Source organism: Melopsittacus undulatus, chromosome 4, assembly GCF_012275295.1.
Source record: "Melopsittacus undulatus isolate bMelUnd1 chromosome 4, bMelUnd1.mat.Z, whole genome shotgun sequence".
Taxonomy (NCBI): domain Eukaryota; kingdom Metazoa; phylum Chordata; class Aves; order Psittaciformes; family Psittaculidae; genus Melopsittacus; species Melopsittacus undulatus.
Genome location: NC_047530.1, coordinates 34,572,583 through 34,598,204, shown reverse-complemented (window position 1 = coordinate 34,598,204; position 25,622 = coordinate 34,572,583). Strand labels below are relative to the sequence as shown.

General features: G+C 39.7%; 1 protein-coding gene across 6 annotated transcripts in view; it reads left to right on the top strand.

Annotated features, from left to right (window-relative positions):
- NRXN3 (neurexin 3) overlaps positions 1–25,622 on the top strand; it is a 962,180-nt gene that overhangs the window by 236,160 nt on the left and 700,398 nt on the right. For all 6 annotated transcript variants that reach the window (XM_031048774.2, XM_031048773.2, XM_031048775.2 and 3 more), the window contains one exon: positions 20,457–20,895. In XM_031048774.2, the coding sequence (XP_030904634.1) occupies positions 20,457–20,895 (439 nt within the window). The remainder of the gene's footprint in view (positions 1–20,456; positions 20,896–25,622) is intronic.

Here is a 25,622-nt window from a genome sequence, read left to right as displayed (position 1 = left end):
GGGAACTGTCATTCAGTTTCTTTTCAAAGAGAGGGAGTAAGTGGCATCAAAAGACAAAGGCAGGGCAAGCTTCAGAAAAAAAGCCCCAACCCAAACCCAATCCCCCCCAAAATCTGACAGCGGTTAAAGTCATGTAAATCTTGTGTGGGATGTTATTGTGACTGGAAAACCTCACAGAAGAAAAATCCTTGATCGTATTGAAAATACGAAGACATCAGCTTCTGTATGCAGACTCTCCCAGCCCCAAATAAGTGGAGTCTATGAAATGGTTTTAAGGGTGTATTGCTACACAGCTGCTCTGTTAGACCTACCTAGGATGCTTTTTTCAGATATAGGATGTTGATCTAATATAATATAGAGGATTTTATGTTTAAGTATTTCCTGGTGTGGCTACACTGTTTCTAGGCTCCCTGTAGTATTTTCAAATAGATATTCCATTTGCTTTGCCTTATGTTAATTACAGTGTGCTGCAACCCATTGGAGGCCATGATACACATGACCCCTTCATTGCAAGTATTGCATATAAGGTAATATTCCTGAAGGCTTGTACACAGCTGAGGGGGAAGGCAGCTGAGCAGTGGGATTTCAGAAGAGCAGAGTCAATTTGATATAAGGTCAGACATAAAAGTTTGTGCAAAACTAGGCAGTAATGTGTAGATGTGGATGTGATACATGTATGTTGGAGAAGCTGGAGAAACAGAGTTCAGATGTGGTTGGAGTGCCATATATTGATCTGAGGTGTAATGATGCCTGCTTGAATGAAAACAAATGTTCGTGTGTGTCAAGCAGTCTTTGAGGAAGTTGCTTTAAGTGAAAAGGAGCAAGAAGGAAAGCTAAATGAATCCTGGATGTTTGTGGAGAAATGCAAGACAGGTTGGCTTCTTTCACCATTTTTAATTATTAAGGCCCCCAAAGCAGTCAAACCAGAATGATGATATTAACAGGCAAATCTGTAAAACTGCCTCTGAGCTGCATGGCAAAGGCATGTGCCTTTCAGGACAGAGTGATCTTTCCGTGTATGGAATTGGGAACTCTATAAAGGCTCGGAGGGAGTATTTCCATTAGAGAAGTATCTCCAGATCAGTATGGACTATGCTAGCAACAGACAGCTCCCAGGCTTTAACTTGTGCTTGCAAATCTTTCTATCCAGGACTAATGTTCACATTATGATTATGTGTATTTCTTTCCCTCTGGCTACAGCTGTGAAAGTAACTGTTCAGAAGGTTTATTACTGGCCAACTGGGCCCTTTTTGAGTGCTGAATTCTACATGGGGTTGTATTTTACAGGAGACTTAAAAAACCAAGGAAAGTTTATTTTACTGCCTCAAAAAGGTGGAGTGGTGCTGTGTGAAAAAAAGGAATGAAAAGAGACTACCCTACTGGGACAAGCTCCAGAGAACCATAGATATTAGAAATAGTAAATGTCTATTAAGTCACCTTGTCTATCTTCTTTTGCCAGGAGTGCCATTGTTCCCTTCAGAGTATTAGCTTTGAAGTGTTTCTACAAAAAGCCTATCACCATGGGACTGTGCTTGTTGTTTTCTGTCTTCAGTTTGCTTCTGCTAAAGACGTCTTAAGGACAAGCAAGACTTGTCCTTGCACCTGGGTTTCTCTGCATTTTGGGTGGTGGAGACTTAACAATAAAAATAAATGAAAATAAAAAACATCTAAAAGGCAAAAAATTTGGTGAATGAGATTTATTAATGCTATTTAATTAACTATTGATTTCCCCAACTAAGAAATTGTGAAAACTGTTGAAAGTTATCTAACAGACAAGTGACGGGATCAGGAATAGAAACTAGGAGCCTTTAACTCCCAATCTGTTGCTCAACTCAGTACAAAACAAGTGCTCGCTACTCAAAGTGAATCTACAGCCATCTGTCCTGTTGCCAATTAAGTGATTTATGATGTGTAAGGGTTACAAAACGTCAGAGACTTTTAAGACTGAAAGAACCACTGTACTGAGCTAGCTCAGCCTTCTGTTGATTATCCTAGCTAGTTTTGGAGTGTTCGTAAGCAAGAAACATCAGCCTCAATCTCTCCTACTTCCACCACATTAAATCTAATAAATTTGGGCCTCTTTTCAGGAGTTCTGTTTTAACCAGCTTTGGTGTAAGGGCATTAAAAGACAATCTGTTGTTTTCCTTGGTAAGTTGTTGTGATGTTTAATTGCCCCTTACCTGAAAGAGAAATTAGGCCTTTTATCCATTTGGAATTTGTCTGACAGTAGCTTCCAAATGTTGACTTTTGTGATGCAGTCTCCTACTGGAACAAAGATGCTTCTGAAATCCAGTGTTTTTCCCTAGTTCACTATAATCAAGTCCCTTCTTTATCTGTCTTTGATAAACTAAACAGATGGAGTTCCTTGACTTTTACTGTAAGGCATCTATTGAGTTCTCAAATTATGTTGAAGCTGCATGATGTATTCTTTGATATTTTTTTTAAGAATCCTTTCTTTAAGAAAATGTAGATATCAGAATCATACCTAGGTTTTAAGTGCATGTTGTACTAGTGCTGCATATTGGTTCTAGTCGTTTATCCTGAAACTGAACTGGCCCTTTGGCCGTAGTGTGTTACTGGAAGCTCACAATTTCTCCTCCAATGTTTCCCGAATTGTGTTCAAATTTGAAGCTTTGCAGAGTGAAGCTCCCCTGTGGCTTCCCCTTCCTGGCTCTGCTGTTCATGGCCTGTCTTCCATGTTCATATTTAGCATTAGCATATTTAGCATTCAACTGCTTTAATACTTGCTTGGATTGAAAGGATCTTCCACGCTCTATGAATCACTTTGTAGGCACTGCTGTCTTTAAAGTTTCGTGCTCTGTCAAACTTGATGTTATCTTCAGGTATTAGTGTCAGCATTTTTTTTATATTTACTTCTAGGTAATTGATAAAATATTTAATATTTTTTGCATCAAGTATGGATCCTTATGATGCATTAGAATTGCCTCTTTTCAGTAATGATACCCCACTGACAACTGCTTTGAGATTTGTCAGCTGAGAACTAGCTGCCTATCTAATATTATGCCCTGTTTTGTTCTTCTATGTTGTTAATTTAAGCAGAGCTGTCTTCTGGTGTTCAGTCAAACGCCTTAAAAAATGTTTCATCTGTGCCTTTACCATTGTCATTCAAATTATATCAGGTTTATTTGACAAAAGCTCTTTTTACACAGGAAGGTCTAATGACATTAAGTATTGCATTCCTATCCTTTAATGTTTTTACTAAGTACTTTGATAGAAGCTGTTGTGCTATTTCCTCCAGGGTTGATGTTTCCTTCAGCTTAAACCTTTCTACAGTTATACATCTTGTCCCATTTGGCTTTTTAAGACATTGACACAACATTATCATTCTCTTATTCTTCTGTTATCTTACTGTTATTCCAAGATTAAAAATAATCCTCAGTGGATCAGAAATCTCCTCATTCAGCTCTTTTAAGACTTTGGAGCAACTGACCCAGGTCTGTGAAATTAAAAATAAAGCAATAAAGCGTATTTATTCTTGGTAGATGATCAACATCCTCCTTTGTTCTCATGGACTGCAAAATACCTTGTCATCCTCTTGTGATACAAGCACTTATGTTCTTCATGTATTTGTATCTAACAGAGAAAAAACTGTTTGTTACATACTTCATAAATTTTATAAGCTGAATCCTTTAAAAAAATGCTGCCTTGGGGGTTTGAATGACTTCTGTATCAAGATAGATTTTTTTTTTTCTGTTTTTTTTTTGTTGTTGTTGTTTTTTGTTTTTTATAAGCATGCATCCTATTTTAAAGTTTTAAAGACTTCATTGATTAATTAGATCACTAGAAAACATTGCACATTACTCCCAAGCTGAATAGTTGTGGTTTGGCTAGCCATCATATATAATTATGCTTTGTCTCCAAAATTAAAGCAGACCTCCTGTGTGAAAGAGCTCTCCATGCAGATTCCCATAGCATGTAGATTTGAATCAGCTTATAACCTACCTTTGGGTGGAACTGATGGAGTTCATTGGATAGCTCACCTAGCATAGACAGAGACTTGAAATCACTGCAGTACTTTTCTGTGCTCTTTTAATTTTTTTAACATCTTTTTAGAAGCAGAGTCAAGATAAGAGGCCACAGTATTATTAAATGGTTTCACTAATACTATATACATAGTCAGTGTCTTTTCTCTGTACTTTCTTGATAGTTTCCTGCTTAAACACTGAAGAATCACATTAGCCCTCTTAGCAACTGCTTTACAAAGGCATTTCATGTTCAATTGGTTATGCACCAAGACACACACGCGCTTTTTTTGCAAGGCTTAGATATGGTTCCTATTGTATGAGAGTTACTTACAGTCTTTGATCCTAAATCTATAATCTAGCACTGGGCTGAACTGAAATGAAAATTTGTCTGAGTATGTATTATTATATGCATGTCAGAATGATAAGTAAACCGAATTTTAGATATCTTCTTGTCATTTTCCAGAAATTACATTAGGTGTCAAGACTGCTTTTCAGCAGCTGGGAGCTGCTCTATGGCTGCTGTTCAGCCATGCTAGAACTGAAACTTTGTCAGTGACCCTTTCCCCAGTGTGCTGCCTCTGTCTGTCTCTCTCTGGCACCTGGAAAGTTTTATTAATAGCACTTCTTCCATAAAATCAGAAGCAGGGCTTAAAGCAAAATGTGCCTGCTTGCATATTTCCTCTTATTTTTTTTTTTTTTTTTCATGCAAGGGATCCCAGGGCATTGGAGTGAACCTCCAGGCCTCAGTTTTTTGGGAAGTGGTACAGGATGATCCTTCTGCTTCTCAGTGTCAGAGAAATCCCTTCAACTTCTTGCTACCTTCTCGCTTTTCCCAACCACATCAGTGTCTCCAATGTGTAATAATCAATAATAATTGTAGTAATATTAGTAATAATGTAATCCTAATGTTCCATTACTGGCACAGATTTTGTGTTCAGCTGGGAAAATGAGACTTGTTTTTAGAAGGCAGTGTAATGCCTCTTATACCTCTTACAGGAACATACAGGCAAACTTTGCAGGATGTGATTAATACAAGAGGGTTTATTCTCTTGCTTCAAACTAATTTAAGCATTTAGCTTTCTGGAGTATAATACTTCTACACAAGCAAGGAAGAATGGGGCAAGAAGCTGATTATCTGCCTTAAAGAGGCATGTCAGCCTAGGATGGACAAAACTAGTTAGTAGTAGCACAGTACAGAAAAAGCAGATCAGGACTTTTGGCTTCTCTGTGGCTTTGTGAGGACTAGTAGGCAGATGTCTGCAACCCATCTTTCCTTTTGGAAACTCTGGGAAATACTTCTTACCCTTAGAAATACCTGTTGATAGACCCACATGGAAATGATGGGTTTGCAGTGAAAGGTGTCAGGCTTGTGGGTACCAGAACAGTATGAGATACTTGGACTGTCAAGGGCAAAGGAATTGCACAGACCCTATTGACAGGGTGACAGAGGAGTTATGGAAATAATTTGCCTGTTTTGATTACTGTTTATATTGCTCCTAAAGCAAAATGGGGAACTGGGGGGTAGCTGAAAAATGCAGCCCTTTCAAAGTTTAGTGTTCTAGGGGAATAAATAGGAAGAGCATGGTATAGAAAACAGCAGTGCTTTCAGTGTCTTGTGATGATCATCATCATTAATCCTTTCCTTTTGAGTGCCTTATGTATGAAGGACCCAAGCCAAGCAGAACAATTCCTGCCCGGGAGCAGAAAGACATAGTGATGCTGGGAAGTATCACGAACCGAACATATATTCTTCAGCAGTGTATGTACCAGCATTTGCTTCTTTGTATTCCACACACAGGGCTTTGTATACAGTTGTGGATGTTGTTGTTTGGGTTTTTTTTCCCCCACCTCCTTCAGCTCCCCTTGTTTGCCTTTTTGAAGTAGTAGAATGTCAGAGTTCACATTGTATTTGGGCTTGGAACATGACTACAGGCAGCAACATGTCCAGCCCAGGACAGCTTATATTAGAAATGCTCCACTTAAACCCCCCTCTTGTCATTTGCTTTGCTTTCTCCCTGTCTGTGCTTCGTTCAGGTCTTGATCATGCCAAGGTAACAGAGAATGAAATGCTTGAAGGAGCATGCTTAGCTCCTGCTAAGTCCCATTTGGCACCCAGCCCAATGTCACGTGCAGGAAGTTAGTTGTATCTTCTGAACTGAAATTCTAGGGTGTGGGTATGCAAAGGCTGAATTTGCATTCACAAGGATTCTCGTTTAATCTCACATCTTTTCTTTATGAAATGATTACTCCAGTCTTGTGTAGAGTGTTTCATAGAAAAAGATACACTCTTGCTCTCTGAGCTGCCTTCAGGATGAGAGAAGGATAGCAGTTACCAGAATGACATGCAGTTTGTTGGCTGCACACCTGCATAACAACATATATATGTCTGTGGGGATCCACATGCAGGTGGTGTGCATTCTTCTAATGCTACTCATGGGCACTCTAAAGTTTATTATACTGGAGAAATACATGCATTGCATAAGAATCACAGGTGGAGAGATGAGTACACATGTATGTATCTATGTACATATAGCAGCATGCATACAGGTACTGTATACAGATATGTATAAACCTAAACATATGCCCTTGTAAGCAACAGTGAAGAGATCCATTGTTCCGGTCTGTATGTCAATATGTAAATGCATATGCCTTCTTATGCACCTATACACAGTGTATGGTTATGTTTATGTAAATACAAATATGCATAGGCACATAATTGGCAAACAAATATAGCATGTAGGTTGATTATATGTCCAGACACAGGCAACTAGTCCAGCACTGAGGAATACGTATGTGTCCTTGCTTCCAGGAATTTTTTTAAGGTTTTGTGATTGTTAGCCATTTCTTCTTATTCCCCTCCTGTTTTCCTTCAGCAGTCAATGTAACAGTCAAGCTTTTTGATATATTAGAAAAAGAATGGCTGACTAATTTCTATGTATTTCATGATTTTTTGACAGTGCTTGCTCTATGCAAGGAGAATAGAACTGCCATAGAGGAGAGACACTTGGTTCTTTACGAGTGCCATGTAGATGAAGCAATCATTTCTATCATTCTGGTCAATGTGGTCTGGCTGATAACAAGAGCAGAATCACTTTCTCAATCCCCCCCCCCAAAAGAAGGTGACTTCTGAAATGGAAATTCACCATGGTCTCAGACTGTTGGCTGCTGCCACAGTAGTGTCTCAGTGCTCAATATGAAAAGGTTGTTGGGACTTGAATGACAAAAGTGAATGGACAGTCCAGTTAACCAGAAAGGATTAAAAGATTTAAATGGAGAATTTTGGCCAAAAAAAAAATGGCAAAGCCAGATTTTGTTTTCTGCCTGTTAGTGTTTGAACAATGTAAGCTCTACAGCTCTGCTTTAGATTTGCTGTAGATCTTCCTTAAGCAGTAAGGTAGTACTGAGGAAAACAGAAAATGTAAGTTAATACTGTAAATTAGGCTTGTATCAAATAAGCTTTCTTAGATGTAAGATCAGTTTCACTTATATCTGAAACCAAGCTCCACAGAGAGGACATGGCAACCTTGTTCCTGGGTGCATAAAAATGGGAAAATAAATGTAAAAAAATGAGGGAAGAGTTTATTACTATTTCATATGTACATTATTGAATTTCAAAGCTGAAAGAGGTTATGTACGTCATTTACACTGATCTGTGTCACCAAAACATTTTCTCTAGCTTTTCCTTAAGCATAGGGTAGTGATTAGGAAGAAGAGGCATTCTTTCTGATGGTCTGTTGACTTGCTGTATGAATTGGCCAAGAATATTCAGTTCTCTCTGTTTTGCTCTCTCTTAAAATTTGGGATAGTGGCCCTTACTGGGGAAGCAGGAGATAATAACAATGGATTAATGTTAAGACACTAATATTCACAGAGTAATTTAAAACGCTCTGTAGGAATTTCTTATGTAAAGTGTTTCTAGAACAGAGAGATGTATTATTTCCAGCTCCCTTTGGGGAAAAGGCTTCTTCCTTTCCCCCTTTTTATGTTTTTCAAATGAAAAGAAAAAATACGTAGTTATGGGCCCACTCCAGAGACAAAACGGTATTGAGAGCTGTGTTTTGCAGAATCAGGTCCAGTGTGCCAGGAACCAGCTAATCAGCTGCCTCTTTTGTCTGGTGCTCAGTGCTGACTCTAGCCCTGACCTCACGCCTTACCAGAGAACTCTCCCTGCTCTTGATTACAGCACACTACCTCCTTTGAGAAGGAAGCGTAATCTGGTGCTGAATGGGATGCTTTGTTCCTCATTGGCCTCCCATTCATGCATCTCATTCCAGCACTTCCACTGGGAAATGTAACCCCCTTTGGTTTTTTTTTTTTTGGCTTTGTTTCTCCTTTCACATGCTTTCGTCAATGCTCTCTTACTGCGTGGCAGGGTTCTGGCTGTGCTGCCTGCTTCCCCCTCCCCTCTTAATCCCCCAGGAGCTGCTGGACTCACACTCTTCCATGAACCTAACTTCCAGCTCAAAGCAAGGGATAAAGTTTTACCAATAGCCTTGGTGGGCTCTGGCAACACCTCTGGGCTATTTGCACTGTTTTAATGCTATTCCTCAAGAAACCTGTAAAGATGGTAGAAACTAGGAAAGCAGTTTTGTCAGTAAGGGGTTTTTTCAAAGGCCAGGTGAGACCGTATGAGCAGGTGAGGGAGAACTATTCCATTCCCAGCCTCCCTTTGTTGGTCTCAGTGTTACCCTGTTCCCTAAAGCTGTGACTGATGCAGCTGTGTGGCTTCTGAATGAGTAGATGGACCAGACTTTTTGGCATTGCGGTAACTGGGATCAGACCCAAACAGAAAACATGTTTTTAAATTTATTTTTTGACATTTTTTCCACCTCTTCCTTCTGTTCATGCTGGAAGCTGTAGAGCTGGAGGACACAGATCAGGGAGTATTTAGATACATATAGGAGAAAGGTGTGAATGAGCTTCTGGTTCTTTTCCCAGCATCAAGGTGGGGTTATAAGAGGAGTATTTTTCTCTTGATGTCTCTTATAAATAGGGAATTAATTACACTCCCTTCCCCCCTCCATCAAGCAAATACTTAGCTCATCACCTGCCTGTTTTCACACAGCGTAAGGCCTGGTGCAGATAAACATTTGGGGAATCCTACCTGTGGAGGGTTTGGAATTTGTTCTGTGCATAGGAGTTTGAACAGAAGTGAGAAAAAATACCCTGTGCTTCTGTTGACACACTTTTGCACAGGACAAGAGAGGTGCTAAAAAGAAGTTTGAAAACCCACTACTTCAGTTGAGATGTATGGAGACAAGTCCTCCTCCTTAGTCTGTCTAGACTTTTGTAGTGCACTATGACAGATGGTGTCAGCTATGGGATAGTGCCATCCTGCACTTCTTCAGCAGGCCTGGAGTGTCTTTGCTCCCTCGCAGAAGAGCCTAGCTAAAGGCATGATGCTTACTTTGGCTGCCATTGGAGACTGGAGGAGATGCCACCTTTTTGCTGACGCTGAGAGAGGGAGACACATGAATGGAGTGCAACACAGCTAGCTGCTGTCATCTATCTACAGTGATAGCATCCTGCTACAGTGATACTACTTTAAGCTTGTGGACTAAGTCTATACAATACTAAACCCACTAAATACTTCCTTTCTTGCTCTAATCTCATTATTATTTGTGCAGTGCTCACATTTAAGCATGTGCTCTCCCATATATAATGGTAATTTTTTTATTTGTTTTTTGCTGGACAAGTGACAAAATCATAGAAAACACCATTGTGGCTGGAACAATTTGCCTAGCACATTGGAAGCCTTGGCAGTGAAACTAATGCTTGACTGCCATATGGAGACTGAACTACCTTCTTGTACCTGCCAGGGATATTCTTATGGAGCGGGCTTAAGGCATATTGGCTAGGGAAGATAGGTAGTGGGGAAAAACTGCATACCTATAAAAGCGGGCAATATCTAGTCAGAATTTTCACACAAGATTTTAAACATTGATGTTCTCATTAAAACACATTGCATCACTGAAATGAAAAGCTAAGTGAAATTAAGATTTTTTTTTGTCACAAAGGAGGTTCTTTTCAGCCCGTTTGTTTTCATTGGTGTTTGTAATATTTTATGGGTTTTTTTAATGGAAATCCCTCAGAACTTCAGAAATGAATTCATATGTAACATGCTGATATTCCCTGATGCACATTATTTCCTACTAATTGTTGAACTGACCCCAGATACTCTGGAGGCAGTTTCACAAGAACTCTATTTTCCTGTCTAGTGCAGTTCCATGGGGTAGCTGTCCTGTAGGGCCCTTGTGTCTCATTCTCCCATAGGACCATATATTTGGTCAAGCTGCTTTGTAACAAAATCTGTCATGTGTCTGTGATGTCTGGTCAGAGAGTGATATTGCATCATGTGGAAGTATTTCCCTAGGGACTGCAGACCAGAGGCAAAACTCAGGACCAGTACTGAAAGTAAATGCAATGCCTGGAGAATACTGGCTTATGTTATGGAAAGTTCATACAAAAGCTTTTCTGTTATGTTTCATGAAACTAAATGTGCCATTTTGAGTTACAACAGCTTGAAGTGAAGCATTTTATTGTTAATTTCCTGTTAGGAAAATGTAATTCTGTGTTAGAAAGCCATCCTGATGGGACCATTCACCAAGCCATACTAGACATATCTATTTCCTGAGGTAGGTTGTTTTGTACTTGCACAACCTTAGGTGGATTTGAAATACAATGAAATTGCAAAGTGGAGTGTTATATGCTAAGCCATTGCCTGATACAGTTTTCAGTGTCTTGTGTAATAAAGTTCAAGCCTTAAATGATCAATGAGGCCATCCTAAAATAAATCCTATCTGCCTTTGAGATGAAATCCTTAAGACACTTGACAGTAATCATTTCCTCACATACTCATCACTGAACCAAGCTAGACAGATTTAGCTTGTGCAAGCTACACAAATCTGAGATTTCAGGATGCATTTGGGAGGAGAAGAGCATTCTGTAACTGGTGAATGTCTATATAAGCTCAATACAGAACTGAATGTAATTGAAGTCAACTACTGCATGCTGGTAAATAAGCTTCTGTGATGATGATTTCTTTGTTTTCTCCCTTTTTTGAACTCTACAAACGCTGTCAAACCTTTATTATCTAGGAAGCTCATTTGTAAGTTTAGGCTCTTCAAATTTGTGACATACTGTGTTAATATGAGGTTTATTCTTCCTTTCTGTGCATTGAACACTAGGAAAGTCTTTAGCTACGTCGTAATTTCCTCTTCCTCATGTCTCGTCCCCCAGAACACAGCCTCCCATAAAACTGGAGTGGACCATGAGAGGTTATTTAATCCTTTCCTTTTCCAGCATCCCAAGACAAAATCAGTGACATCTATGTGAGTCTTGACAGCAGTTTGTTTAACCTGTAATTAAAGGTCTGCAGTGATGGTTGCTCCTCAGGCAATCACTTCCAGTGCTTCACTGTGCCTAAATTAAAAAAGCTTTTCCTAACATAAATTCTAGCACTTTCTTGCTGTAATTTTTGCCTGTTATTTCTTGTGCTTTTCAGTATAGGTATGAAGAACAGATTGTCCTTTCTGCTTTGTAGCTGGCTTTTTGTATTTGAACACTGTTATAATGTCTCTGGTGATTCTCATTCCTCTCCTCATAACTTTTTCCAGTAGCCTCACTTCTTGCTTGAAGTGCAGTTCTCCAAACTGAACATGATCTCCAGCAGAGTACAGCGTTGTCTCCTCCTATGTCTTCGTGCATTTCAGAATGCTTCATTCAGCACACCCAATGAAAGGTTTTCTGTGTGTAGCTCTTAAGTGTTTCTTCTGTCTTTTTTCACCTCTGCATTATGCAAGCTTAGAGTAGAACATAAATCCTTATTGCTTTACATGGATGAATACTTGTAAAATACTGACATATCCCCTTTACGCCCTTATATGCAGAGATGTGTCCAAGGTACAAGCTGCTTTTCAGAGTTAGCATGAAGTACGCCTGTGCCTATGACCTGTGCACAAGTAAGGAGCATTATAGCTGGCTGTCTTGGCTTCCCTGTACCGCCCCTTTTATTTTTCTCTGTTACTAGGCCCAATAGCAGTAGAATAGAACATGAAGCGAGACGGAAGTTTAAGTTTGTGCACCTGAATTCACAGTGAAATGTCTTAAGTGCTTTGACGTGACGCAAAGTTGAACTCTGCTACAGTCAAATGTTACTTACTTTTTTCATCTAAATATTAGCAAAATATCAGCTAGTTTTTTAGGAACAGACCGAGAAATTTAATTTCTCAGAGCATTTCTTTTAGCATTAGCACTAAAGATGAAATCTCTTCTTGTCTTCACCTACAGCTTTTTGCTAATGGGCACTTCTGCAAAACCAGTTCCATGACCTCAAGTTGGTCACTGTGAAGTGATGAATATACTTTCAAAAATACTGAGGTTATGTGGCTTTCTCACCATTCCTTCGAAAATCTGTGGAAAAGTGATATGTTCAGAAATCCAGAAATTACACCTTATTTCCTGGGATTCCTTTCTTCACTTATTGCAGAACTTGAAGTTGCTGTAGCAGGGAAAGAAGAGGACTTGATATGTCCACCACAAAAAAGCATTTATCCTTAAATAATAGCCCATGATACAGCTGATTCCACTTAATCTTACTGCTGCCTGTACTGTGCCTTTTCAGTAGCTGACTTTAGTGTCTGAGGCTAACAAAATCCTTCAGCTGCATTTCTTCTGCGACTGTAATGGTTTCTTCATCCTATATACAGTCATGCCTTTTTTCCACAAATAAATATATATAATTTCTAATGTCCCATCATGGTTGTTTTCTGATGCAAATGTGGGGTGTGCTATACCCTCTGAAATCAAGATTTTCTTCAACAGTAGACCAAATGAATTAGCAGTCAGTGTACCCCAGCATAGAGGATGCAGAAATCTACCCATGTGAAAAAAGCAAATTCTGTCCTTACTGCTACCTGTTAAAAGGAAGGAATCTAAGAAGTAGGTAATTTCACAACCCTGATTTTCTGTAGTTTGAATGATGAAGTGCAACACTGGTAAGGCTGTAGAGTATTTTGTGTTTTAGTCACCAATATTCATAGGTAACCCAAGAAGTAGCAGGCATAGTATATGCAAAAATGTGTTTTACAGCTCTAGACATGTATTAGAACTCTTCAATAAACAGCTTTTAAGCAACTTTTCCCTCCCCCTAAAATTTGGAATTTCTCTTATTCATATATTTGGTCATAACACCTGAAATTTATCTCTTATTTCAAAAAGGCATAGGTAGAACAATTTGGTCTTTATCTTGATATGTTTCAAGGTGAAATGTAGCAAGATGGACCTTGATCTGCTTTAGTCTTTTTAAGCTTGCTCTGGGATATCCTGTGAATGAATTGGGTTAGTGTTAACTCTGTAGTAACTGTGAACACACTCTGATGTCCTGAATTCTCATGAGAAGCAGGGGCTTACTTTTTGGCTTAAAGGATGGATTAGTTATGACTATAATGAAGTGCAGGGTCCTGTGTCTTCAGTATTTGTTAAAGAAACATTCTCACTAGACCAGCTGAAATTCCACCCTGCCTTTTTCAGACCTTTTATACTGGCACCTTGAATCTTTTGCTTTCTCTTTGTGTATATCCTACTTCAGCGAATGCTCCTCTGTATTTTCTTTAAGGCTTCTAAAACTAAATCCATCTTTTTCTCTTCTGGAGGTTTCCACAAAAGTTCAGATTAATACAAACCTATAATTGACTTAGAAGGTGGACAAAAGTTTCTAGGAAAGCTTGAAATAGATCTACCTTAATTTTTAAGCATTTTACTCACTGTATTCTTGTTTTTACCTGGGTGAACAAATGTTCTTTGTTAAACATAATTCAGATGAAATGTAGGATAGCATTTCTTTAGTCAACATTGCAAAAGTCATATTCAAGTCTTGTTTGCTGTGTTGTTTTTCTGGACAGGTAAATTAACTTCTTCAGTGTGGTGAATGGTGATTGTGTTTGTTCATTACCTGAACATCAGATATGTTTAGATTAGGTATGCGCAATTCACATGCAGTTCTTTAAATAAGCATATCAGCTTTAGCTTCCTATTACTGAAACCCTGAACTGCTGCATACATAGACTGTCCCTAACACAAGTGCTCTCAGCTGATGTGTTTGTTTCTACTTGCTCGTCAGGGCAGGCTAGAAACACAGAGTTCTGGTAAAACAGCTGATAAACTGTGATTTTTTAAACTGCAGGAACTTGTCTGGTTCAGTGAAGGTGCCTTTAAGGGAGTCTTAGGCTGTAGGCTGAATGTCTTGCAGTTAGCCCTTCTGAAGAGGTGATATTGGCAGTTGGTGAATGGGACAGCCCATGACAGATAAAAGCAATTGGTGATGCACAGGATGAAGTAGGTAATCAATTGGGCTGAACTTCGGAGGTGTTCTTCATAGCTAGCTAAACTTATGAAGTTTTCAGGTTACTGCCCTTTTTAGTGATGGTCATCTAGTTAGCCAGGCTATCAATGGCCGTTCTCTAGAGCATGCTTGTGTGTGCAGCCTGCACAGCTTCCCCCTCCCTCCCCCCCCCCCCAGCCATGTTTCCTGCTTAATAGCACCAACTTGGAGAGGAATTTTTATATTGGCCACTGGCAAGTCTAGCACATAATTTTTTTCTCACTTTTGTTGCTCCCTCTCTATCTGCATCTTTGCTTGATTGCAGAGACATGCTTTTCATCCTTGTGAAAAGGCATCTGATTAGGGCTCTCATTAACCCGTGAGTGAAGCTTCTTGTAAGTGTAGCCGGATAAATTCCTTGAATGCTTCAGAATTGCAAAGTTACCATTTTTAAGAAAGCTCAAAACTAGATTGCCAATTTGGTTTAGCTCAGCTTAAAACAAACTCTTCTTTCTCAGCAGATTCAACGGAAACCTAATTTACAGTGTATCTTTTTATCCCCCAAAATGTCTTGGATGTCATGGAATTCTGCTGCCGATTATTTGAGACTGTGTGTATCTGGACTATTCTGTCCCTGATCATCCATCTGTACTGGTCCAGTTCATTAAGCAAATGCATTGAACAGTCAAAATATTCTTGTTAAAGTGATTGTAGAAGTAATCTTCATGGAAGAGGAAAAAACTTACTTTTGTCATTGTGCTAATGCAATTTGTTGAATATAAAGCCATTTTAAGATTGGGAACATAAGGGCTGCTTTTTCAGTGCTCTGTGTCTAGCTTTTGCTAGTCATTTTCTCCTTTTCGTTTTCTACCTTCCTTTCTAGAATAACTGCAAAATAGATGTGTATGTCTGTACCAGGAATCATCTTCTTGACTTCCTTAGACCTCTTGACCTCTGATATATATATCAGATAAACTCAAGTTTTGTCTCTATTTAAACAGGCAATATTAGCTTTGTTCAGAAAGCCATCTGATAAAAATGGACAAATTTATGGGCACTGTTTATACTGATTTGCTTACTTCTAATCTGTTATGGAAGCCACAGCCCAGAGTGGCACTAGAAGACTATGTCCTAGTGAGGGACAACTCTCAGAGTCAATTATGGCCTCATTTAGAGTTAGAGGTGTGAGTTTCAATCACTATTTTGGTATATCATGAAGAGCACTGAAGTTAGTTCAGAGATTGCTGGAGAAGGGAGACTAAAAGGTAGGAAATGTTATGCAGGTGATAGGTACAACTGTGGGCAGATAGATTTCTCAGTGAAAACATTAAAATATTTCTTCTCTGGCTTGCAGCAGATGACGGTAACTCTCTAAAGAAGTTCTTGAAGCTCATATATTTAGAATTACAGAATCAAATTTTTGTCCTAGATTTCTTAGTTGCCTTCATTGTTAATGCAAGGTAGGATCACACATGTTATAAAGCCTTACTGAAAGCACTGGTGGCAAGCCAGACCAGAATTGGCACAAGTGTTTTCTCTTTTCCCGGGCAGTTTTAACATTTGAGAAGGATGTGTTTCATCTATCTTGGAAAACAGCACTGAAGCATCTGTTGATTTCATTAAAACAGAAAGATTCATAGGTTATGAGGCCAGAAAGAGCCATTATGATAATCTAGGCTGATTTGCTACATAATTAATTCCTGTCTCACTATGTCTTTTAGGGAAAACAAGATACCATTTTAATTTAAAGTTTGCCAGTAGCAGAGAACACACCGTAACCTGTAGTAAATTATTTCAATAGCAAATTACCCTCATGTAAAAATAAGTCATAATATTTTAAAATGTGAGTTTCTCAAACTTCAGTTTCTAGCCCCTGGATCCCATTATTCCTTTGTCACATGGATTGAAGAGCCCTCTATTGCTAAATTCCATTTTCTGCACAGGTACTCATAGATTGTAATCGAATCACCCTTTAACCTCTGCTGATTAAGCAGACTGAATTTGAATGTTCTTTACTATGGGACGTGCATTCCAGTCATTTAATTGTATTCCCTTTTCTCATTCTTGAACCTTCGGTTTAACAATTGAACTGCTTTCTGCCATAAGTAGCTGCCTTTGCATTTCATTGCTCAAGCTAGAGATGGTTTGCCTCCCTATGCCTCTCAGGATTCACTTTGGGTTTACACCCAAGGATTATTTTTATCCTTTTGTTTATAGTGCTGAGAGTTGCGGTTTATACATCTTGATGTCCAAACGTGGCTGTTAACAATATCTCAAGTCAGCTATGTGAACACTTGTACTTTTTCCTTAAATACAGGTGCTTAAAATTTCTCAAGTGAGGTTATGGTTGGTTTTTTTGTTTGTTTGGGTTTTTTGTTTTAAAGAAAATAATCTAGAATGACAAACACTTGAATCATAAAGTGGATTGGGGTGGATTTGTTTCTTTGAAAAGACTGAATTCAGAACTCCTGTACCTATTCAACACCCTTTCTCCTCTCTTCTCCAAGTCTTCCTTTGTGCTTGCTTTCTTAGTCCTTTCTTTCAAACTTGCTCTTAGATCCTCCATTGTTAGTGACTTTCTGGGTTACAAATAACTCCATGTAATTTTCTCTAGGTCCTTTAAAAGTCTTCTGTCTCAGGGATTCTCCAACTTTGGTACTGGTCTGACTAATGAAATACCAGGCAGCCTGCAGCAAACCCCAAATAAATCCAGACTCAGATCCTCTTTGTTTTCCCAGAAGCGATAGGAATTGTTACTCAAGTCAAATACTTGAAAGGGGGAGATGTAACCTGGATGTGACTTATCTGAGAGTTGGAAGTTGCTCATATGTGTGTGATCATACTCCTTCTGCCAGCAGCCTGCAGAAGTTGCTGAAAAAAGATCACTGAGTGACAGCTAGATACCACCCAGGACCAGTCATCAGTGGTATCTAGGGTATTGTGCTACCTATCTGCTCCTCTCACAGGGGGAAAGGGTGGGTCAAGGTACAGTTTAGAGGAGTGCTGGTTTGAGCAACTGTTAGTGGTATCCTGTAAGGGCAGTTCTCCTATGTTAGAACCACCAAAGTCCCAGTTTATTTAGGCCAGGCATTCTCTTGAATGCCAGAATGACTCCATACTGGGTGAAACAAAAAATGCAGCGCTGTGCCAAAGTCATACCAGTTAAGAAGTCCTGTATATTTGTTCTGGCAGAAGGACTCTGTCCAGAGGAACCCATTTCCAATTGCCCTCTTTCCCAGGCTCTCCTTGCAGTGTGACAAGGACTCTGCCTTGGTGAGTCTGGGGTATTGCATCCAGTTCTGGGCCCCCCAGCTCAAGAAGGACAGGGAATTGCTTGAAAGAGTCCAGCGCAGAGCCACAAAGATTATTAAGAGATTGGAACACCTCCCTTATGAGGAGAGGCTGAGGGAGCTGGGTCTCTTTAGCTTGGAGAAGAAGAGACTGAGGGGTAACCTCACCAGTGTTTACAAATATGTAAAAGGTGGGTGTCAGGATGATGGAGCTATGTTTTCTTCAGTGATATACAGTGATAGGACAAGGGGCAATGGGTGTAAACTGGAGCATAGGAGGTTCCACGTTAACATCAGGAAGAACTTCTTTGCTGTGAGATTTACAGAGCACTGGAACAGGTTGCCCAGAGTGTTGTGGAGTCTCCTACTTTGGAGATATTCAAGGCCTGCAAGGACAAGTTCCTGTGTGATGTACTCTAGGTTACCCTGCTCTTGCAGGGGGGTTGGACTAGATGATCTTTCAAGGTTCCTTCCAACCCTTGGGATTCTGTGATTGTGGACAACCTGCGGTATCCTTAGATTCACTAAGAACAGGAGAAAAGCCTTAGCAGGCCTGAAGAATAGTCAGTCCATTTCCCCAGTTTTCTCCCTCCAATAGTGGCAGGTGCAAGTGATATTTAGGGAGGGCCTGTGAACATGGCTACTGTCAGTGGTGCATTCCCCTTAGAGCCTGCTGATGCACTTTGCTTCCACAACTTCCTGTGGCAGCAAGTTCCAGAATTTCAGTACACTCTCTGTAAATAAGTGCTTCTAAAAATCCATTTTAAACCGATAACCTACAAGTCTCAGCGAGTGCATCCAGTTCTGTGATTGCTGGGTTTGCCAAAGAGCAGTTCTGTGTTAACCTTCTTCATCTTCTGTACACTCCAGTATTTTTTTTTTCTCAGTCCTCTCCAGATATAAGAGCCCTGGCCTTTTCAGGCTATTCTCATAAAGCATCCTGCCCCATCCTCTTAATTGTTCTATTTATTTTCCTCTATACCTTCAGCTCCTCTCTTTCTTTGAGATGCTGACACAGAACCACATGCAGTGCTTGGAGCTAGTGTCTGTCTGAGGTGTATCTTGTCTCTCAAGGGAGGAAGGCTGTAACGTACAGCCTTGCTGAGTCACTGGACGGAGGTGTGTGGTCTGTCTCGTGAGAGCATTTTACAGGCCTAATCTGCAAAATGGAAGTGCTAGAGTCTCACAAATTGAAAAAATATTTTATTCCTGTTGTAGATACTAATAGACTTGATGTTTTCGAAGTCTGTGTGAGGCAGAGCGCTTTATTGGGACGTGGAGCAAAACAAGCTATTGTGGGTCAATGCTGTCCTCTGCTGGGAGGAACTACAGCTTTGTGCCACGACTCCAAATGGGAATTAACAGCTGGATTCTCCTCTCACTCTGATGTAGGGTGTATTGCCTTTGCAACACGAAAACCTGATGCTGTGCTGGCTACACTGGGGAAGTTCTCCTTTAAGAGCTTAGTGAAAAAGCTGGAAATTTTTTGCTTGCTACAAAATGTGTTGAATTGTGATTTCATTTAGTTTTCATTCTGAGGTCACCCACTTTAGAAGCTTATCCCTCATTCTCTCTTTCGTATTTACTGCACACTCATTTCTCTGACTTTCCTGTCCTATTGGTAGAAGTAACAATATACATCTCCTTTCCCTTCTCTTTTCATAGCAAATTGCTGACAGCTCATCTTGCTGGCATTTTGAAAGCAGAAATCCAGTGTATGTGTGTGTGTGTATGCTGTAATAGACACAAAGTATTTTAAAATAATACCTTCATAGAAGAAATCAGAGTCTTCACTAGTGTCGCAGAACAGGAATTCAATCAAAATTGAATGCTAGTTGCACAAATGCTTTGGTTTCCTGTATGTGCCAGCTCTGGGTTTAGGAAGCATGGAAGGTGGTTGAGAGGAACTACAGTTTACAAATATTTCAGTTTTGTGCCTTCTCCAGTCCCTGCCTCTGTGAGAATAGCATGGGGCAGGGGGGGAGTCCTCTTTGCAAGGAATTAATTCTGGACTTGTGAGAAAGAGAAGGGCAGGAGGTCTGGACTCCTGAGCTGGTTGTGCATGTTCATGACTGCTTGCCTGTTTGGGGCTCTTCCTTTGGCTGACTTTTATCCATGTAGCATCCCAGAATCCAGACCTCTGGTCCTTAACCCAGAGAGAGTAAGAGTCCAGGCAGTGAATATGTACAAACTTTTATGTGTTACCACAGAGAGCATAGGTTTCTTGAAGCAAGGTAAGCTATGCAGATATCTCCATAGCAAGTTTGCCTGTAGTGATCTAAGATTTCTTGGTCTGTTTATTTTTTCCCTTGTAGCTCTTTAGGAGCCACAGGACAATCACCAACAGTTCACAACAACTTGCTTAGATTTTTTTGCATATATCTCTCCTAGTATTTAAGTGGACTTATAGGAATAATAGGGAAATGACAGTGGTGGTACAGGGTTTCCTGCTGTGGCTAGCAGAGATGGACATGGAGGTTACATTTGGTTATGTATTTTGTATGGGATTTATGCTAATGTGGCAGCGTGATACCAGACACACACTGTATTTTATGTACAAAAGCTTTTACAGCAGAGTGGGCCTGTGGTAGAGTTAATTGTTTTCACTGTCCTTCAGTTAAATGTTCTCTTCTGTCTGCTTATCTGATCTATAGTCATCGCAAACTACCCATTGCTGTCATTTCTATACACACTCCTGGCTGTGCTCTCTCCCTCTGTCATCCCACCAGACTCTTGCATGGTCTCCTTTCTGCTCCCCACTGCCTTTTGGGAGAAGTTTATCTCCCATGGCTGAAAGTAATTGGGGTATTTGTACTGTATGCAGGATTGATGTATGATACTTTTCCTTGTGTCTGGCAGGTTGTTTATAAGAACAATGACATTCGTCTGGAGCTGTCTCGCTTGGCACGAATTGGTGATACTAAGATGAAGATCTACGGGGAAGTGAAATTCGTATGTGAGAATGTGGCTACCCTGGATCCCATCAGCTTTGAGACACCTGAGGCCTACATTAGTCTGCCTAAATGGAATACCAAAAGGATGGGCTCCATCTCATTTGATTTCCGAACCACTGAACCCAATGGACTGATCCTTTTCACCCATGGCAAGCCTCAGGAAAGAAAAGATGCCAGGAGCCAGAAAAATACGAAGGTAGACTTCTTTGCAGTTGAGCTTCTAGATGGGAACCTCTACTTGTTGCTGGACATGGGCTCTGGGACCATTAAAGTCAAGGCCACCCAGAAGAAAGCCAATGATGGAGAGTGGTATCATGTGGATATTCAACGAGATGGAAGATCAGGTAGAGTCATGACTTTTTCTCAAGTAGATTCATCTTTCAGATCAAGACCTAGGGCTGTGTATTAATTCTGAGAACCCTCAAAACCTGTTAGGTATGAGTCATCTCATGCAAACATCTTGTGATGTTAATCCAGCAAAACAAAGATGTGAATGGCTAGGTTTTCATTAAATGTTTAGGATAAACTTTGGATAGTATATCACAGAGGCAATCTATTAATATTTTACTCACAATATTCAGATATTTCTGGACCTCTCTTTGCAGTTATAGTGATGACTTTGTAGGTCACAGTAATGTTAAATTTCCTTCAGACTGATAATTATTCAATTCTTAGTTTGAGAAATTCTCATTTATCTACTTTGGTTTTTTTTTTTTGTTCAAAAACAAACTTAGTAAAATCGAACTGAAAACTTACTGCTATGACCTAATATTAGCATTTTCTCCTGGATCTTGTGTCTTTAAAGAGCAGGGGTTTGGGATCTTGTCATGAGGAAAATAAGAGTAATTGGCACAACCAGGGACAAAATTGTGCTGACAAATCAACATTTTAATCCTGTTCTGTTTTCTTTAGTATCTTGTAGTTTTCCATTAGGTTTCTTTATTCTTTTGGATGCCAAATTATAGTCTTAATATCTGAGTCAACATTCAGTGGATGTTTGTTTATTTCCTCACAGCTTCTAATTTTCAAAAATGTGTTTTATTTTTAATAATATACCTAGCATGCAATTACCAAGAGGTATTTTTTTTTGTTTCTAGTGCTAGGTATCTAACCCAGAGCTAACCTACTCATGATGTATTATAAAATTTTGTAAGGAAACAAAATGATCAAATATTGTAACTTCATCTTGAGAATATGTGAACAATTGTATTTGCATTCTTCCTGAACCCTGGGATCTCAAAGCCTGGCTGTATGGCCCTTCAAAGGAAACTTTGCTTGCATTTACAAGTGCTTTTGGAATTTGTCTGGTGATCTCCACATGATAGCTTTCAGTCCCTAATTTTATGTTTCCAGTTGCTGACTGCCATCAGTAGAGAGAACACAGTGCTAGAATTTGCTTCCCTTGAGTTTTCAGAAGAGCTGACTTTTAGATGCCATGCAAAGCCTAGCTGTCTGAACAGGTCTTTGCCTGAAGCTAGTCTTTTCTTTGATGATGTGAGGAATTTCTTTGTATTTGGCATACTGCTCTACTAGGACTTAATATGTGTGGTTATATATTGCTATCTCCTGAAGACATCGATGGGAACATTTTATAAAGGAAGCCATAAATAAATAAATGGAGCTTTGATTTCTTTGGAATTGCTAAAATTTAATTAACTTCCAAGGATAAGCTCAATTAATTGCATTCAGTACTGCCTTCAGTTTTGCTTGCTCACTTGGGGACTGTCTGGTCCCTGGAGAGGCAGCTGCAGAAGGAGAAGAAACAAAAATGACACAAGGCTCTATTTAAGTTTGTAAAAACCTAGGAAGAGGGACATACGTTCATTTGAACTAAGAGGCTGTGACAGACTGCATAGCTGCTTGGTGGATTAGACTGTAGGAGTGACTTAGTTGTTGCTTGGTAGGGAGATTTGTGATGTTCTGGGCACTGATGAGAGGTAACAGATTTTGAATTAAAAGCACTTTGCTCAACAAAAATGAACACATCTGTATGTTTTTGTTTTTCTTTTTAAATTGCATTTTCTGCTGACAAAAAGTGCTGTGTTTATGGTCCTAGTGACTGATGTCATCTCTCCAGAAAACTATGATACTGGCATTGATTTCTTCACACCATACCTTTAGCAAGCATCAACAACTCTTGCTCAGTGTTACTTTGGTAGGTGTGAAAGGAAGTTCAGGATCTCTTTATGTTTAGTCCTTGGCATTCCTCCCACATGTGTACCAGAGAACAGTTACACCTTGGAGATTATTTTTCTTTAAATGTGGATGCCTGTCATCTAGAAACTGAACTGAAATAATGAACTTACTTAATGTAGCTGACAAAACAGCCATTTGTGTTTAATGACCTAGTAACCTCTAGGTTCTAATTCTCATTACTAAAGCAGCCAGGCCGTTATTAGGTAACATCTCTCCCCTTCTTCCCATTTCTGTAACAGTCCAAAACTTCAGGTTCTGCTGAGCTTGGTAAAATAGCCTGAAAATCTAAACATCTGCTGCTGCAATGTACTAAGGCAGGAGTGCAAATGCTGGGGAAGCCTGGCAGTCATGCTCAAATAACCTCTGGCATCTCTAGTCCCCTTAGGCTTTGTGTATGGTTTGGTCTGTTCTTTCTCTCTACTCTGACAAAAGCAGACAGCGTGGACATGCACACCTAGTTTACTGTAACCTTTTGTCCTTGAGGAAAGCTTCTACAAAATGACCACAAAACCTGTCATGGTTTCTAGGCAGTGGACACTGGGCAGATTATGGAACACATTGTTTTCAGCTGGTCATTGGCTGCCAAACACACATGGTGTCCCTCCCACTCAGACACTAAAAGTCTATGGGAAGATTTGGTTGAGGGTTGTATCAGTGCACTGGTTTGTATACCAGTTTTGCCCTCAGTAACTGGGGTCTTCTGGTCTATTCTTTACCCCTGCACAAAGTGCCTAAGGGACTGGAGATAACTAGAGATGCTTCTGATTTCTCATTATGGGATTTGATCTATGCAAACAGAGTTGGGAACATGGGATTTGGAAAAATGAATGAAAAAGGGATGTCAGCTCACATGATTAATTCTTCCTAGGGTCAGCTCAGAATTTATCTCAGGAGCTTGATCTTAGGAGTGCTATGCATCTGAGCTAGTACCATCTCCTTACAGGAATAGCTGCAGGGTACAAAACACTGGCAGAAAGTTTAGGCTGTTGGCTAGGTTATTTCATTTCATCATCATCATCTCTCTCTCTCCAGGTTTTACACTTTTATTTGGTATCCAGGATTTCTTCTCTTTTGGGAGTTTCTTTACCTGTTTGCAGGTCGTGCTTGCTTTACCTGTAAGTAGCAGCTGTCTGGAGCTCAGCCCTCCAGTAGTTTGGACTGTTCTAGTCTTTTGAGTAATACGTACTCCACATGCTGCTTTTGAGGAGTAACAGCAGAGATGCTGGAATTGGGGCTCTGATCCTGTGGCTTCGTGACATGCTGCTTTTATGACTGTAGGTGTATTGTCACATCTTCTCTTTTCCTACTTTGTAAAAGGGAAGATGTCTGTGGTGCTGCAGCTTGTTTTTCAAAATGATTCATCAAATAACCATGGTTCTCGCTGAGCCTTTAATTTGTGCCTTGGCTGCTTCTGGCACTCTGCTGCCTCTGACATTATTCTTAAATTATTACTGAACATCACACACCTGAAATACCTTGTGTCTCTGTCATACTTGTTGTTCTTTGAGAAGACACATATTACCAACTGAAGAAAAAGCATGTGTACACGACTGTGCTTTCTCACAGGGAAACAAAATAGAGCTAACTCTATTAACTAAGCTCTTCCATCTTATTGTAGGGGTGTATGATAAAAATGCAATGATGTGAAATTAATATTAAAGCTTGGGTAGCTGTCTCCAAGGACAGATATCTTAATAGCAAGGCAGTTGGATGTGATGATTTATAGCCAGAGAGAGTGAACTGCTGATTCTTAGCTGTGTGTATGGTGGGCAGATGTCCCTATCACAAAAGCTACTGAATGCTCTTCTGAAGACTACTCTGCTCTGGGGTGTGAGACCTGCATTATGTTCTCTGTTTTGCTTTGGATGAGCTGTCCGACTTTAAACCAGTCACTTCATTGTCTGCATCTGTTTCCTGTGTTCTAACTACATTTCTGTATTATACATTCTAATTGTTTTATGTGTTAGGACAATTTCTTGAAATATAGAGGAACGTCCTCAGTGCATTGTGCCCACATCTTGCTTGGAGCACATGGAAGAACATTAACTAGTTATAATAATAACTGTTCTCCAGAGATAACCTTTGTCTTTCTCTACCTCAATTTTTCTGTTTCTAAAATGGAAGTCAGAATACATAACTTCCTTTGTAAAACCAAAGAATAATTTATTTTGGAACAAACTTTTGTTGTGTTTTGAATGCCTTCAGCATGATTATTCCACAACCTCTATGAGGTTTCTGTTCCCTTGTTTGACCACCCTCATGGTGAAAAATGTTCCTTTCTCAGAAGTTGGAGTTTCCCTTGATGCAACCTGTGATCAGTCTCTTGTCATTGCAAGTGCACACTGCTGACTCATGTCCAAATTATTGTCCACCACATCCCCAAGTCCTTTTCTGCAGAGCTGCTCCTTAGCCAGCTGGTTCCCAACCTGTACTTACATGTGAGGTTGTTCTACCCCAAGTGTAGAACTTAGTATTTATTGTTGATTTATATCAAACATTTCTATCAGTCTTTTGCTCCACCTTGTAAAGTTTTTTATGAATTGTAGCCTTGCATCAACCGTTTTCCTCAGTTTTGATGGGAATAACTGATGAGGTTCTGCTTAGTTCCATCATCCAGGTCCAGTTTTGGAGGTACTGATGAAGTATTTTCTGGAAGAGCTATGTAATGTCAGTTAATGTGCTTCTACTTATCTTTTTTTCTCTCCATTCCTGATACCATCAAAATCCTTTATGTTCTCAGTAGGTCTTTGCTTTGTTGGATGAATACCATTGAATAATGCTCAGCTTTTTACACATCATTATTTAGGATTGAATTGTTATGCTTGTGGCCTTATAATGCAAGTTGGGATACAGACATGATGATCAGTCACTGTGT